Source organism: Callithrix jacchus, chromosome 8, assembly GCF_049354715.1.
Source record: "Callithrix jacchus isolate 240 chromosome 8, calJac240_pri, whole genome shotgun sequence".
In the NCBI taxonomy this organism is placed as follows: domain Eukaryota; kingdom Metazoa; phylum Chordata; class Mammalia; order Primates; family Cebidae; genus Callithrix; species Callithrix jacchus.
The window spans coordinates 113,793,568-113,811,400 of record NC_133509.1 but is presented as its reverse complement, the minus strand read 5'-3'; the positions used below and the strand labels follow the sequence as shown (position 1 = coordinate 113,811,400).

The following is a 17,833-nucleotide window of genomic DNA, read 5'->3' as shown; positions in this document are numbered from 1 at the left end:
TGTGATTGATAAACACAGCATGAGTCTATATACTGCCTCTCCTAACCTGATATTTAACAATAGAAAATATCTACATTGGCAGAGTATTTACCTATTTTTAAGATGTTCAGATATAAAAAATGTATTCCTTTGCCTAGCAATCTTTCCTAGAATTCAGCAGCTCTATTAACTTTGTTTATATCAATATATCTCGCTATGGTCTGGATATGGTCTGTTCCCACCAAAACTCATATTGAAAGTTGATCCTCTTTGTGGTGGCAGTGCTCTGTGGGAGGCATTTGAGTCATGGGGTGAATCCCTCATCAATAGATTAATGCCCTCAGGCAAGAGTTAGTTACCTCTCCTTGTGCATGGGAACAGATCAATTCCCTTCAGAGTAGGGTGTTAAAAGGAGTTCTTTTGATTCTTTGGTTTCTCTCTCTTGCTTTATCTATCATCATGTGATCTCTCTGCACATACCAGCTCTCCTGTTTTTCCTCCATGAGTGAAAGCAGTGTGAAGCCCTGGACAGATGTAGCTGCCCAATCTTGAAACTTTCATCCACCAGAATCAAGAAACAAATAAACCTCTTTTCTTTGCAAATTACCCAGCCCCAAGTCTTCTATTACAGAAACACCAAATAGACTAAAATGTAAGTTGTGAGGGCTTGTGCTTTTAACTTCTTTTTCTCCTCCTTTTTTGCTGTTTTCTCTGCTTCTTCCTTTGATGAGACAAAGTAAACTCTCTTTTGGAAGCCACTTATTTGTAATGCAATAAATACCTCATCACATTTACTTTTTAACTAGGTGCTAGATCCCATTCCCTTTATTCTTTCTAAATTTCATATGAAATTTACAATTGAGGAAACTAAGAGTTGAAGTAGCTTGTCAAAGACATGTAGCTCATTTGTAGCATAGATAAGAGTTGAACCCAGGCTATTTGGCTCGTGTCCTCTTTGCTCTTCCCAACTGCACTAAATGCCCGTCTGTGCTGAGATCTCAACACAGATCAATAATGATATAGGCGATAAATCACACTTGCTACTTTTCTACATTATCCCTGTTTATCAAAACAAGATTAACATATGAAATGCTGCTATAATAGATTGCTATTAAAAGATTTAAAAGATTTCTGGTATAAGTGGTCTCCAAAGTCATGAATGACAATGATCCCTATATATAGTTGAAAATATGAAAGGATGAAAGTAAAAGACCTATGGGAAATGAACATGTGACAGCCACATTTTGAAGAGCTATCTTAAGAAAATGAAAATAAAGTTTGATAATATGATGTGTGTTCCAAGAGTGAGGAGAAACAAATACATATATTGCTGGTAGAAACATAAATTTGTAAAACCTCTTTGGAGTGCAATTTTGTAATATATATCAATATTTATAATGCATTTACCTTTTGACTCAGGAATTCTACTTGTAGGAATTTATCTAATAGAACTTGTTGTACAAAAATATATGCTTCTTACATTTTTAGTAGTATAAAGTTGAGAAAAATTTAAATGTAGGGTACTGATTTTATAAAATATAGTATCCCCATATAATGAAATATTATGTGGCCTTTAGAAGGAATAAAATGAACCTGTATATTCCTACATGGAATAGTCTCTAAGACATTTTAAGTGGAAAAATAAAATTAGATGTAGAAAATTATGTTGGTATTTGTGTCAAGGAGGAGGAGGAGCAGAAAGAAGACAAGGAGAAAACAGAGAAGAAGGACATGGTTACAATTATATGTTGTATACTCATAGGCTATCCCTGAAGGAAGACACAAAAAATCCCTGATAAATTTGATTGCCTCTGAGAAAAGAAGTTTGAGGACTAGGATCATAAGTGGGAAGAATTTTTACTATTTTGCCTTTTGTTCTCATATAATTTTATTAACTATTTAAAAATAAAACTAATCTGAATTAATATTTATTAACAAAGGTTTGATGTTATATGTTTAGGAAGCATCCCACTATCATATGAAAATTTGGCTATTATTGATACTATAAATATTCTTCCACTTGAAGTATTCCATAGGTTACAAGAAATATAAAACATACCAAAAGAAGCAAAAATATGCATTATGAAGTTAGAAAATCTCAAGTGTGATGCTCATAGCTGCTTATAGTTTGACAAAGAATACATCACTACACATAGCCTCTTGCTTTATGATTTGCCATCTCTAGTAAGATTCCAATAAGTGACATCACCAGGCAAATGGCTGACAGTAACGATCACTTGACTTTTAAAATGGATACCAAAGAGGGTTCTACAATTTCCTTTGAGAAAGACTTTTAATAGTGAAAGAAGTAAGCCCTCCTTATTGGTCTGAGGCAAGAGTTTCTGAGTTAAAGGAATGAGCTAAACAATTCAGCTCTGAGATTCTCAGATAAACCATGCCTAAAGATGAAATAACATATTCTGGTTCCACGGAGAGGAAAGACAGAGTAAAAGAAAGAAGAAAACCATAAGTTCAGCATAATAAACTGCAGCTCACTAAACTAGGTCTAAATTAAGCGATGACCACTCACGTTACTGACTTTTCAAAAGCACTGAAAATGAAATCTGCGTAGAAAGTTAAGGCAGAGAAGCTAAGAGAAAGGCAGAAAGAGAGAAAGAGAGAAAGAAAAAGAGAGTGAGAAAGTCAGCAGGGAAGAAAGGTAGGGGGAAATAATGTAGAAAGGAGGAAGGTGGAGGGAGAAGGGAGGGGGAAGGAGGGAGGAGGAGGAGGGAGGTGGGGGGAAGGGGGAGGGAGGAAGAAAGGGAGGGGAGGGGAGGGGATGGGAGGGGAGGGGAGGGGAAGGGAGAAGGAATTATCCAAGCGAGTCCAAGAGGAGAAATACTCAAACCCTAGTAGGCTTGGGAGATACAATTTGCAGATATCATATCCTCGTGATGTTATTTTCATACATCTCTGAGATTATCTCTATGATGAATCAAAGATATCAGGGTATGTAGGAAATAGACAAGATCATCAATTTCATACATCTCTGAGAGTATCTCTATGATGAATCAAAGATATCAGGGTATGTAGGAAATAGACAAGATCGTCAAAGCTATTCTCTGACACAACTCTACTGTGGTACTTGAGTGTCTTAAGGTCAATACATTTTTGTATAGCACTCTATTTACTTTCTCCTCAGTGTCTTAGAAGAAAAAAATAAACCTTGTCACAGATAAATTAGTGAGTCTTTAGGTTCAAAGTAATTAATGAGAGAGATGTTGTTACATATACCTAAATAATCAGGCATCTACACAAACTCACAATTCCCATGCCACATATACACTCCATGTTAGAAAGATAATGAAAATGGCCACAACACAGAAGAATTAGCGTTTGAGAGGAAAGAGAGATAGAAAAAGGAAAAGTTGAAATTCATTAATATCTGTTTACTAAATTCATTCAAGCTATACATATATTTAAGTAATATTAGTTCTCTATATTCATTCATACTGCACATGGCTTAAAAGGGATAGAATAAATTAGGGGCTAGGAAGTCATAGGGCAAAGGCACAATCAGACAAGGTCAAAGAGAAAAAGCCATTTTCCATACTTTCATTTGTGCGCTCATCACACCAACGAGAAATTCATACCTGTTTTCAGAACTGCATGCCTCTTAGGTGACCACCAGCCTTATGGAACTAGAGCCATAGGAACAGGTCATTTCCTCCAGAAAACAGCTCTGTTTTGTTTGTTTGTTTGTTTGTTTGTTTGTTTGTTTGTTTGTTTAGACAGAGTCTTGCTCAGTCACCAGGCTGGAGTGCAGTGGCACGATCTGGACTCACTGCAAACTCTGCCCCCTGAGTTCAAGCAGTTCTCCTGCCTCAGCCTCCCGAGTAGCTGGGATTACAGGCATTTGCCACCACCTCCAGGTAATTTTTGTATTTTTTAGTAGAGATGGAGTTTCACCATGTTGGCCAGGATGGTCTCGATCACTTAACCTGTGATCCGCCCAATTCAGCCTCCCAAAGTGCTGGGATTACAGGCGTGAGCCACCACACCCAGCCAGCCCTGTTTTCTTTACCAGTGTTCCAGGTCACCCTAGAGTTCAATTCACCATGATGGCTGCCAACTCTGTTGTTCTTTTGCAATTTAAAAATAAATTCTAAGCTAGAACTGTATATATTAAGTGTCTTCAAATAGATTTCTGCCAGATGAATCAAATCCAGCAATGACCTTGATTCAACCAAAGACCTTGATTTGCACACTCTCTAATGTATGCTTGTTGATAGTAACTAGAGAGGAATTTATGATGTGGTATTCTTGGAGGATTTGGAAAGCAGGGGTAGTAAGATTTGTAATGAATAATAATGAATATATCATAGATATCATGAGAAAAGACAAACTATTAAAAAAAGAGAAGTTAGGAAAGGAAGAAAGAGACAGCGGCTCATTAGAATATTGTTTTTGCTTCTTGGTGGGAAATTCTTGGCATGGAACTGGGCCATAGTCTCCAACAAAAAGGCCAGACAGCAAAACCAAAAGGAAGAAGGCTAGAAGAAAACTGCGTTTTTTCCACCTCAAGATCACTGTTCTCTCTCATGGCCCACAGTTTTCTCTTGATGCTGGAAGATCATCCTGCTTTCTCATGCTCTTGTCTCCATTAACGAGTGTCACAGAATGCCTTGGAAATAGGCATTTCCCACAAAAAAATCAATATTTTATAACAGAGAATAGGGGAAAAAAATAGCTGATGTCATTCAGTATTTTACCCGAGTGACTTTTCAAAGGACTGGCATCCTAAGAAAGAATGACTAGAAAAGTTCACAAACTTATAATCCACCTTGATTCAAATTTAATTCAGTATTTTCCTTCAAGGGGGAAAAAAAGAAGCTCTGTTTTTAAAATTAAGCAAGGTACCCTATGACTTCTATTGAAATAACAGCAAGAGGCAAGGCTGAGGGAAAGGTACCTCCCTCTCAAACCCAGGGTGCAAATATTCTCACAGTTGAAAATCAAGGAAGAGCAAGGATCTGCACAACTATTACAGAAACAACTTGAGATCCTGTAATGGGTCAAGCTATGAAATCTGACAGGGAGTCAAGAAGAAGAAGGGCTTAGAAGTTCGAATCGCATATACCCTTTTTCTCCCCAAATTTAACTGCAGTCTTCTCAAACTTTTCCACTCAAATGCCAATAATAGAAGAGATGAAATAGAGAAGATACACAATAAAAATGAAATATCTTTGAATTCTTATTCAAATCCTTTTTTTCTTAAACATTCATGCTTATTTGCATTCTTCTGCATAATTTATCGATGTGGTTTCAATTTAAACTTTTACTCGAGATTAACAATTAAAATTAGCTTCAGAAAAAATGTGCCATATTGACTTTGTGACTCTGCATAACCCTAGATGCTTGGTTACATTGTTTAGCTCTAAAGCTGTTAGATTACTTTAAAAGACCCATGTGTGTTGGTTTTTTCTAGTCAAACACTGTTTAACCAGTGAACACTGTATTAGGTCTCTGATATTATATTTCCAACACTATTAATGTTCCTAGTATGGTAAAGGTTTATTAGGAAAATCTTAAAAATAATTTCCAAAATCTAATCTTGATTCTTTACGTAAGTACTGAATTGAAATCAGTTATATTCTTTCTATGGTTTGTGATCAAAGCTGGGAACATACCTCTGCTGAGATGTTTTCCTCTCAATGCTGTTTTTGGTGGTTGAAACTAGAAAATATTTTATCAAATTAAAACCTGCTGACATCTGTGTCACTATCTTCCCAACAGAGAGAATCCTGGAAATTGTCTTATGATGGCTTTATGTGGCTGATCATACAGAATATATGGGATTGACTTCATGAGAAAGCGTGGATAGAGAAAGCAAAAGCAAATCCTGATATCCTGATAAAATAATTGCCTCAGTTCCCTCTTCTCCAAATAAGTCTCTGAAGCTAGAAGATGCTAGATGTAGCTTTGGATATGAGGCTTTCCACCTTCATGCTAAGTTTTTACCTTATTTCCTTCTGAAAACCAGTGCAAAAGGAAAGAGAAAAGATTTCCATAGAAATGCTATTAAAAAATTTTTTTAAAAAAGCAAGGCACAAATGACTACATAACAATTTATGTAATTCCATTGACATGAAATTTCCAAACAGGCAGATTTATCGAAACAGAGCACATCAATAGTTACCTAGGACCATGGGTAGGAGCAGAGATTAGCTGGAAAAGAGCAGAAAGGAAATTCTGGGAATGATGGAAACGTTCTAAAATGTGATTGTGGTGATGTTTGGACAACTTTATACATGTAATTACAGTCCTTGAACTGTTGTAGGTTTATGATGGGTAAATGTAGCGGTATAAAAATTAGACCCCAATAAAGCTGCTTAAAAAAAACAAACAAATAAAAAAAAAATACAGGAACAGAAAACTCCAGGCTTTGGAGAGAAAGGATATTTCAATTAGGCTTTTAATGATCTAAATATCATAACAAATTTCTGGCTAATTAGAAATATTTAAACACAGAAAATAGGGCAGTGCTTAAAATAACTGTAAGTGATGCCAAGCCGAGGATAAAGCACTCATTTTGGAAGCAGTTGCTTATATCAATCTTCAATGTCTTCTTTTTGCGTTATTAACTTAGATGGGACATTTGCACCCCACCAAAAGTAGAATTGGGCTTTATTAGTTTGTCATGCCCATAATATAGCTTCCACCAAGAAAGAACTTTAGCACCTATAAAAGACTTATTGGGATGAAATCAGCAAGTAAACCAAATGTAGAAGTTGGATTTTTCCTTTTGTTCCTACAGAAAGACCCTAGCGAGGAAAGAATTTTTAAAATGATGAGATAATATGGAAAATTACACATGCTAGATATTCAACTAATCCAGTTTTTCTTCTCCTGCGTGCACTAGAAGATGACATTTCCCAGCATCCTTCACAAGTAGGATGGACTCATGTCTAGCAAATAAAATATGAATAGAAGTGATGTTTCTTACTTCCAAGCAAGGCAATAAAACCTACTGCACACCACTCAAGCTCTCTCGCTCCCTTTCTCTTCCCTATGGATACAGCCAGAAGTAAAGAACTCCAAGATGGTGGACCCACCTCATGGAAGGATCCTGGATCCCTGGTTTACCTCTTTGAGGAGAGCTGTCTGGGGAAACTGCTCAATTAGTATTGGACTTGAAATAAGGCCTGAACAAGAAATAAACCCTTCTTTTGTTGAGCCATTATAATGTTGGGATTGCTTGTTACAGTAGTTAGTATTAATCAGCCTAATATAATATGCTATAGTATATATCAAAGCATGTGTCTTCCTTTTTTTCCTTTTATCATCTAGGCCTATTCTTTCTCTCATGCCTATTCTTCTATTTATCTTCATATTCCCCTTCTATGTTGACTCTAGTTAGTGTTTACTTTTAATGAGCAGGAAGAAACACATGAGATGTTTTCATCCTGTACCGTGTTAGAACACTTTCCGAAGAATGAGGGTATCTGAACGGGAGAAGGTGAAAATAATATTACAATTCTTCCTTTTGCAGAGCCAGTCTCAAGTCTTTGGTTGAAGCGTTGGCTTATCACGAGTAGCAGTGATCTGCCCACCCTGTTAGAAGTTCCCAAAGGTGATAAACACCAGGAAAGAAAGGTCAGAGTTGGCAGCCACCTCTGGGTCAAGAACTTTGCTTTTATTTTCTGAAGTGTTCGGTAGTGGAGAAGTGCATGCTGGTTGCCCTAAAGCTTTTTGTTCACTCTCAGAGTTACTTCCCAAAGACAATAAATGATCTTCCCAAGTTGATTTTTCACTATTTCAATGTGCCCTTGCCTTCTTTTCTTCATATAGAGCAAATGCAAGGAAAAAAAGAGAGGACCTGCCCAGAAACCACACCCCAAACCACACTCAGCCCTTCACCCTCACCCAGGCCCCCATCTTCTTAGCCCCAGTTCCCCCCAACTCCATTGTTAAAAGAAAAAATAATTCAAATAAAAAACAGCTCATAAAACAGTAAACAAAATAAACTCAGTTTGTTTTTTTTTTTTTAAAGAACAAAATGAAACTTGAGGGAAAACTTACTGGAGTTACAGTTTATCCTGATACAGTCTAGATGGGGAAAAATAAATGAAAGATGAAATTGCATCCTTCAAGGTAACAGCTGCAGACATCCAAAAACCATCAGTCCACCCTTCCGGGGACAGACACACGTAAGAAATGTGGCCATTTTATATATATACAGTATGTACAAGTTTAAGGGTGGGTGTATATGTACAGTATATTATTTAGTAAAGTTGGATACATATATATATACACACACACACATATATATACACATATGTATAGAGATATATACTGGTATACATATATATCCACAGTAGACACCAAACATGTTTTGTTTTGTTTTGTTTTTTAAAAAAAAAACCTATTCGTTTATATAAAGTATTTTAAACCCGGACTTTAAAATATTAATTTTGTTAAACTTGGAAAAATAGGCAAAAATTTTCCCACCAAATGTAGGTTATATTCTATTTTTCCCTATAATTTATTTTCTTAAAATTCATTTTTAAAAGTAGCATTAGTAAAATTTTTGTATTAGTATTCCAAAGATATATCACCAGTCTGACACATTGTATCATTTAAAAAATCTGCCCATTAAGTTTCTCAGTGAAGTATTTAACCCTTTCTCTTTTTCTAAAAACAAACTCCCTCCACCCTCTCCCTAGGTTGGTCCCCAAATGCTATAGAAATGTGCATTGGCAGACTTGCCGTATTCCTTAGAGGTAAGGAAAGGGTTAACACCACCTGGTCATTTCCTGTCATAAAATGGCCACTTGCAAACAGCTAACCGCACAAACACCCATCCCAGATTTTAGAGAGGTGGGGTCGGGTGTAGGGTCAAAGGAGGTGTCTGATGTTATCACAGTGAATTGGGTTCTCTGATTACTAGTGATTCAAAGGCTCCCAGACCAACCCCCTCAGGAAGCCCATCTATGTCTTCCTGCCTGAATGCTCAGACTGAATCAAGTGCCCACAGCATTCAGGGAGAAGGCAAGACAGGCACGTGTGGAGGAGGTCTCGGCACCTTTGACCTCCTGAGTACTTCACTCTGTGATTCTGCATCTTGAGGAGAGAAAACTTTTTGGTTTTGGTTTCACTGTTTTAAATGGGAAAGGAAGGGAAGAAAAGAGTGACTAATTGACCAGTGCTGGTAATCAGACAAGGTATTCTGTGCCAGAGATCAGCATAACTATCACCGTATTAATCTCTGCTTGAGAGTCATGTACACACAATATAGAAGTCCTTGAGTAGAATCAGTGGGCGGTAGTAGGGCACTGGGCAGAAAGTGTCAGAGAAAGGTCTCAGGTTAGTTGTTACCAAGCTGCCCAGTTCAGCCTAAGGTTGGTTTATCACAGTGGAAATTCCAATAAGGATTTGTTTACCGTTGTATATTAAAAGGTGGGAGCAAATTCTTTTTTTAAAGTACAAAAAGTAGAGGGGAAGACATAGTCACAACGTACTCTTGTTCTGTCTTAAGTTGACCCAATAGTTTTTAGAGGACTTGTCAAAGATGATGCCACCATGTGAATTCCCCAAAGTTAATCATTTTAAAGGAGTAAGAATAAAGGGCAGAATGAAGCTATGTGAAATCTGGAGAGGAGCCATTTAAAACACCCAGTTATTCTGAGGAAGGAGGCAGAATGCTTATTTGTTCCCGAGAAGAACATCTCTTGAGAAAAATCTGGGTTTGGTTTCGTGCGGTTAGGTTTGTCATGTGTCGTCAACCGCAACAGAAAAGTGGGAGCAAACAGCCCTGGAGCAACTGGTACGATCACCAGACAGAGGAGGCCGTGCCCCTGGTGAGGACTGGAAGGAGGGAGGGAAGGGAGGGTGGAAGAGGTGGTGGCTTCAGCTACTGACTGCACCTACCATCACCTGAAGCTGGAGAAATGTCCCTTCCTGACACATTAAAGAGAGAGGGGAAACTGGTGTACAGGCTTGCTTATGAGAGAGGAAGAGTAAGGATTTTATTATTAGGTAAGAAGCTGCCCTAGTGAGAGGTGCTGGCTTGGGCTCATCTCTACGAGTCACCCAAATGATGTCATGTAAAGTGGATGGGGTTTTTAAACCAATGTGAAGGCTTGGAGCTTCCAAGATGGCAGGCAGTTTGCTTACTTTACATCAGTAAGTGAAGAATTACTTTGTTATTTTACCTGAAGAGTAAATGGTTTGAGAAGGAAAATCTATCCCAGAACCTTCTTGAGAGGCTCTGAGGGGGGTGTTCTTGTTACTGAATGTGTGTGTATGTATGTATAAATATGTGTGCATGCACACACACACACACACACATATTTATATATGTGGTTCTTTTAAATAAAAAAATGAGTGAAAGAACTGAGTTGGGAAGGCAATTTCCTTTAGATCTACCTTTGGTAGCAGAAAGATTTTTCTTTGCTTGAAAAAAGTCTGTCTACGTCCTGACATGTCTTTTGACGCTTATATGTGCATATCTGTGTGTTGCCTGTTTTAACTATTTTTTTTTAATTATGGTAAATGATAAGAAAGTTTTTCCTTTTTTTTTTTTTGTTTGTTTGATACAGAGTCTTACTCTATTTCCCCAGGCTGGAGTGCAATGGCTTAATCTTGGCTCACAGCAACCTCCGCCTCCTGGGTTCAAGCAATTCTCCTGCCTCAGCCCCCTGAGTAGCTGAGATTACAGGTATTCACCACCATGCCAGGCTATTTTTTGTACTGCCGTAGAGACAGGGTTTCACCATGTTGGCCTGGCTTGTCTTGAACTCCTGACTTTGTGAACCGCCCACCTCGGCCTCACAAAGTGCTGGGACTACAGGTGTGAGCCACTGCTCCTGGCCAAGAAAGATTTTCTCATTGGTGAGCTTTGGGTTGAGCATGGGAGAGGTAAATGTTTCTAAGAGCTGTGTGTCTTCAATAATATATACAATAAACGGTGGAAGCAAGTCCACATTTCCAGAGACAGAACATCTGGAGAATTCAAATGCAATTAGCCAAACTGCCAGTCACTCCCTCAGAGTCTCTGCCATTGAACAAGGGCTCCTGGCACTCTGCTAAGGATCTTTTAAAGGCTTTGCCCATATCAACAGTCTTTTCTCTTGTGCAGCTTAATTCAAACTGGGCACTGAGGAAAATGGAGATTCCCTCTGTGCATGTTTCAAAGGTGACCATCGTGAAAACAGTTGGAAGTCATTAAGACTGACACATCACTGACCCATAGTCCTGATCTGTGAAGGGAACAAATAACCCACGCTGATCTAGCAGTTTAGAGACATGGGTTCTAGTTCCAGCTCTGCCTCCAACTTCTTATGAAAGCTCTGAAAAGTTGTATTTCTCTCTGTGCTACACATCTGTAAAAGTAAGCATAAAAACACTTGATTGATTTCTCTCACAAAATTATCATGAGATTATAATAAGACAAGGTCTTTTAAATCTTTAAATATGCTGTAATAATAAAAGGTTGTAGCTTATAATTCTAAAGGATCAAAATATGGTTGATCAAAACTCAACCTCTCAACTTTTTAAAAGTTGTGCTGTGTTACAGGATGTTTCTCATACCTGTGAGCACCACATATGGCTCCCTGCAGAAGACAAAGCCATTAGAAAACCCTCGTCTCCTTGACGTTTGGAAGATGTGTTACATCAGATAAACATGCACTAGGCTTTTACATTATGAGTGTATATGTGTGATCAATTTGAAATAAACTAAAACATTATTAGTGCATGAGTTGAAAAAACACAACTTGAATAGAGTGAGGGAGCAAAGTCATCGTTTGGAATTAGTTTTGGTGGAATGCATGTGAAGGCAAACTCTACTTGGAGACATTTTCTTCTACAACCAAGAAAAAGGAAATATACATTCCTGGCACAGAGGAAGAAAATATTTACAAAGGGGCATATTTTGGGGAGGGGATGGAAGGAAAACATTTAAACAAAGCATGGATATGAAGAGCTGCATCTATACAAGTGTAAGAGTTTAAATTCAGTTTTCCATGTCAGGTTGGAAGGAAAGCCATAATTATGATGAACCATATCCTTCAGGGAAAAAAATTACCTACTGCTTCTGGACAAGCACAGTACTCTCTTCGGACAGGCTACCTCTCTTTTTACTGAGATTGTTCAACTCAGCAGGAGGTAGACTGAAATTGCAACAAAAGAAGATAAAGGCAAAGTAAAAAAAAGAGCAAAGTCTACTGGAAAAGCACATCTCCCAGATTTTGGCTAGAGTTTAAAATACAAAAATAGGCTAAGCATGGTGGCTCATGCCTGTAATCCCAGCACTTTGAGAGGTAGAGGTGGGCAGATCACCTGAGGTCGGGAGTTCGAGACCAGCCTGACCAACATGGAGAAACCCCGTCTCTATTAAAAATACAAAATTAGCTGGGGATGGTGGCATGTGCCTGTAATTCCAGCTACTCAGGAGGCTAAGGCAGGAGAATCGCTTGAACCTGGGAGGCAGAGGTTGTGGTGAGCAGAGATGGCGCCCTTACACTCCAGACTGGGCCACAAGAGTGAAACCCAGTCACAAAATAAAATAATGCTTCTAGGAATGCACATGAGATCTATGACTAACTCAAGGTGTACGTATGTATGTGTGTGTGAGAGAGAGAATGAGAATCTATATACCTATTTCCTTGTTTGCCTTTTTTTGCCTAACTCAAAAAAAGGCAATTTTTTTTTTGCCTTTTCTATGACTAACTCAAGGTGTATGTATGTATGTGCGTGTTTGAGAATCTGCATACCTATTTCCTAAATACCTTTTTATTTCTACCCCTGCTGACCCCAGTTTTTCCTCCTAAGATATGAGACCTGTCAAAGTTGACACTCCAATCTTTACTAAACAACATCTAATGGGGAAAAAGATGTCTGTTTCATGACACAGTGTGCACTCCCTCAGGATCCCACAGGGCTGAATCATTCGCATATGTTTGTTTCTCTCTGACTTTGAAATGGATCCAGAGATGAAAATGGTCTTCCTCATCTTTTTCAGTGAGCTAGTCAGGGGGTTGTATTTGGTTCTGTTTTTTTTTTTTATTTCTTCTGCTGTTTTTCTGAGAAGGAGAGAATCAGCTGCTGGCTGTTGGTTTTAGGTAACACACTCTTACATTGATTTAAGGTGGGGAGGATGGTGCAGGGATGGAAGGCAGCAGGGTCAGGGGTATGCCAGTCTCTGTAGGCTGCTCAGTACGCTGTGTTCTCAAGGCTGTTTGCTATGCGGGCCGCAGGCTTTGGGCCTTTGAAGGGTTGAATACCATCTTTTGATTTACCATGGTTGATGGTGGAGAGGATTGGAAACTCAAGAACACACGCACACAAAAAGGTCCAGCAAAAATAATAATAGTAAAAAAACATAAAATGACTGAACACACACATACACAAACAAAAGAAAACCAAGAGACACACTGACAACAGAAATCAAATGAAGTTGGACAAGAAAAAGGGCACAGTGTTGTAAATGCTGCAAACTAGAAGAAAAAAAAAGAGTAACTAAATAAGTCACTGCTCAAAACAGTCCTTTGTGTCCCAGAGATTTTAGGTTATGGTGTAGGCATTTTCCAAGCGTGTCCAGTTGACCCAACAGCGGATAAGACTGGTATGGATTCAAAAACCCCACCTTCTCACCAGGACATCTAGCCCTACATAGGATCTTGCGTCTGGTACATTTGTTCATTTCTTCTCCATGGCTCTGACAAAAACCATTGCACTCAACTCTTTATAAGGTATCACTATATCCAAACACATCCGGCATACCCAGATAAATCCAACAGCTTAGAAAGTTGGGACTCAGCTATCTCAGTTATCTTATCAATGCTGGGTATTGACTATCTGCTGATTAGAAATAGCAGAAATAGAGGTTTTTTTTTTTCTTTTCAAAAACCAACAAGACCCCAATCTCTATAGAATATCAATCAGAATTCAGTAAAGGTCAATAGCAGAAGAGAATATGAGGCCATAAATAGGAAAATTTCCAAAGATTCTGTTATGGGTAATTACAATGAAAGAGAAAATCCTATTCCAATAAAGCTACAAATTTGAAGTTATAATTTTTCAACTCTGAGGTAAAACAGAAACGTATTATGCGAGGAGAAGAGAGTTATTAGCGAGTGTTAGTACAAGGTAACAACCTTTGCACAAAGGGATGCTGAGTGATGGCTACGAATGTCAAGAAAAATGGGACATATCAGGAGCCACATTTTCCTTCCATGTATCACAGACTCTCAACTTAGGGAATTATTTTCCAAGGCAACAACAATCTACTTGTCCTCCCACTAGGAGAAGGTCAAAAGAGATATCAGTGACATCAAGGCCACCAGAATTCTCCATTTGAATAGTAACTATGGAGCTAGAAACAATGTACTTCTCACACTACCCACGGAGTTTAATTTCCTACAACCCCACATCCACATTTTGCCTCCACTTCCTGCCCTGTCCCTGTCCTCAGCTTTGACTGTTTTGAGTGGTGACCGAGGAGTTGGACTTATGGGAATATGATTGATCAAAAGATGGACCAAAGTAGCGTGTTTTACACAAAGCTAAACGATTCCAAAAAACAAGAAAGGAAACTTAGAAAACAAATAATTTAGTAAAGAAATCACCATTGTCAGAAACCAGAAATTGACATCAAAACCTCATGCAGAAACAAGGAGGTGTTTGTTGCTGTTGGGTTTTATCCTTGGTCTATTAAATAAGAGGTGAGCAGCTAACTTTCAAGAAACAAACAAAGAATTCAATCAAACCAATGAAAATCAGAAAAGAAAGGGAAGACAAGCCCAAACAGAGTGGCAGAGGGTACTTCATACGATACCTAAGTTAACCATGAGCTTGACACGCCCCCCGTCCAGCTCCAGACGCAGGGTATCAGCAGAGTCCCTGGAGGTTGTAGCCACCAGTAACCCATAAGCTCGCTGGGACATGAAGCGGAAGGACACGTCCTCTGCCTCCGTGTGCATGACCATGGGCATGATGATCTTCATGTACATGCTGCCATCATAGCTCAGGATGGATGCCTCTGCCAAAGAAGAATGGAGAAGATCATTAGGATGAAGGATGTTAAGGTTGCCAAATACCCCTTTGCTTTCAAGCTAAGCAAAGTAGAGAGGGTGCCAGATTTGTAGCCCAGTGACTTGTTTTTGATGAACCGTTTTTGTTACCCCCTTTTTAACGGTGTGACCCTGGGCAGACCACTTAAACTCTGAGGCTCTATGTCTTCATTTGTAAAGGGATTATGACACTGGTACCTTCGCTACCAAGCTCATAGACTTTGTCAAGAGTACCAAATTAAATAATGGATGTGAAGATATTTTGAAAAAGTGAAATACCCCCACAAATAGCATTGTTTGCAATTCTGCACATTATAGACAAAACACAAGTACATAAAACACAACTTAGAACCTCTGTATTTCACGAAGAATAGGAGGAGAGCAGGAGTTTATAAACACCACAGCAGAGAAATCAATATGCACCATAGAGCTTTTAGAGGCAGGATAAAGTAGCAGCATGGTCTGGCATCATAACATCCCCAGTGCCCAGACATTGTGAGAGTTTGTTTATCCCATTCAAAGAATATCTGATAGAGGCAGAGTCAGAACAACAACATAAAGCTAATGACACCCTTGAAAAACTATTTTACTTTTATTCAAATAGGGTAAGATGAAAAGTCATTATTATTATTATCATTATTATTTTGAAATAGAGTCTCACTCTGTTGCCCAGGCTGGAGTGTAATGGCACAATCTTGGTTCACTGCAGCCTCTGCCTCCCTGGTTCAAGCAATTCTCCTGCCTCAGCCTCCTGAGTAGCTGGGATTACAGGCACATGCCACCATTCCCAGCCAATTTTTGCATATTTTGTACGGGTGGAGTTTCACCATGTTGGCCATGCTGGTCTTGAACTCCTGACCTCAAGCAATCCACCCACCTTGGCCTCCAAAAGTGTTGGGATTACAGGTGTGAGCCACTGTGCCTGGCTGAAAACTTACTTTTATTTGATACCTTCCTCAGTCTAAGTACTTTGGTTAGGATCCCCTCCAGACCTCCCGCCACAATATGTTACCTCAATTAATGCTACAGTGTGATTCTATTACTCCTACTTTCAGACAAGAAAACCAAGATCCTTAAAGGGCTGTTTTATCATACCAAAGTCACACAGCCTCCCTGGATTTGACTCAGTATATCTGATACCAAGTCCAAGGACTGTTTCAAAACACTATGATGTTCAACATATAAATGTGTTTAAACACTCACTAGGCAAACATTTTTAGGAAACAGAGGAGAAGAATATCACTTACATTCCTAGAAAGCAAATCTGTCATTGGGTTCAGTATCTGTCACTGAGTAGGTCTTTACTAAATATTTGCTGTTGTCAAATATTCACTACCTATATGCACTATGGAGGATACAAAGGTGAAATAGACAAGGTCCCGTTCTAAAGAGAGATACAGAAAGCACAAGTAACTGTACTGGACATACAAGTGGTTAAATGATAGGAAATACATACAATACAGATAACATTCAGAGGAGGGAAGATGAAGAATGCAGGTGATTAAGGTAGATGGGATAGAGTCTGAGCTGGTCTTGATAGATGGGTAGGGTTTGTAATGAAAGAAGCAATGGCATCATATTCAACAGGTAGATCAGGTAGTAGCTCTACAGACATAAAGGAAATAAAGAGGAGGATGCTCAGATAATGAGATGTTATGATATACTTCTCTGTTGTTACTGATTGCCAGGCACTCTTCTAGGCGGTAGGCAAACTATTCAATTTAACAGAAGCATCTGATATGGTTTGGCTCTGTGTCCACACCCAAATCTCATCTCAAATTATCATTCCCATAATCCCCATGTGTTGAGAGAGGGCCTAATGGGAGATGATTAGATCATGGCAGTGGTTTCCCCCATGCTGTTCTCATGAGTTCTCACAATATCTGATGTTTTATAAGTGTCTGACAGTTCCTCCTTCCCATGCTCTTTTCTCTCCTGCTGCCTTGTGAAAAAGATGCCAGCTTCTCCTTCCATCATGATTGTAAGTTTCCTGAGGTCTCCTGGGCCATGCAGAACTGTGAGTCAATTAAACCTCTTTCCTTTATAAATTACCCAGTCTCATGTATTTCTTTACAGCAGTGTGAAAACAGACTATTACAGCATCTGACATACATTTTTAACAAATGGTTGTATAAGGTAGTTTGAGACCAGAATAAAATCAGGGGACTTGGGTACCTACTGGAAAGCTAAGTAAATGGTTTTAGATTATGAGATGCTATAATATATTTCTTTGTGACTACTGATTGCCAGGCACTCTTCTAGGTGGTAGACATAACAGTGGTAGACATAACAGTGAACAAAAGAGAAAAAAACCCCTACCCTCATACAAGAAAGAATTGAAACAGGGAGAAGCAAGAGTCCGGCAGACCACATTGAAGGATGCCAAAATAGTCTGTGTTGTTTCATGCCCCTACCCTGTGTAGATATCACACGAAAGATCCATGAAAAGTAATATAAACGCACTTATGATATTCCTGAAAATCAGCAATCTCCCAGGTGACACTCACGACATGCTAATAGCAGCACATTACAATTTGCAAACTGTAAAGGGATTACAGATAAAAGTGAGACAGTTGCAAACACGATTACAATAAGACATATTATGAAGATCTCTTCTTAGATTGGAAACAATCTAAATTTAACACATGATCCAGATGTGAAGCAAAACAAAACAAAACTTTTATCTCCTGGAAGAGCAGAATCAGAAGAAGATCAAGAATGATACCTAAAACTGAGCACTTACTATTTGTCTGGTGCTTTCTAGGACTTTATATGCATTAAGAAGTCATTTAATCTTCAAGAACACCATGATGCCATTATTATTACATTTTCTAGATATC

The 17,833-nt window shown here is 38.6% G+C and overlaps 1 protein-coding gene across 45 annotated transcripts in view; it reads right to left on the bottom strand.

Moving 5' to 3' along the window:
* NRXN3 (neurexin 3) overlaps window positions 1-17,833 on the bottom strand; it is a 1,708,033-nt gene that overhangs the window by 1,041,384 nt on the left and 648,816 nt on the right. For 36 of the 45 annotated variants that reach the window (XR_013521429.1, XR_013521430.1, XR_013521431.1 and 33 more), the window contains 2 exons: window positions 14,759-14,962; window positions 8,002-8,028 (listed from right to left, as the gene is read on the bottom strand). Coding sequence is in view for 41 of the 45 variants with exons in the window: in XM_078335524.1 (XP_078191650.1) it covers window positions 8,002-8,028; window positions 14,759-14,962 (231 nt within the window). In the remaining 4 variants the exon portion in view is untranslated. The remainder of the gene's footprint in view (window positions 1-8,001; window positions 8,029-14,758; window positions 14,963-17,833) is intronic. The other 9 variants (XM_078335532.1, XM_078335534.1, XM_035262107.3 and 6 more) reach the window with 1 other exon arrangement.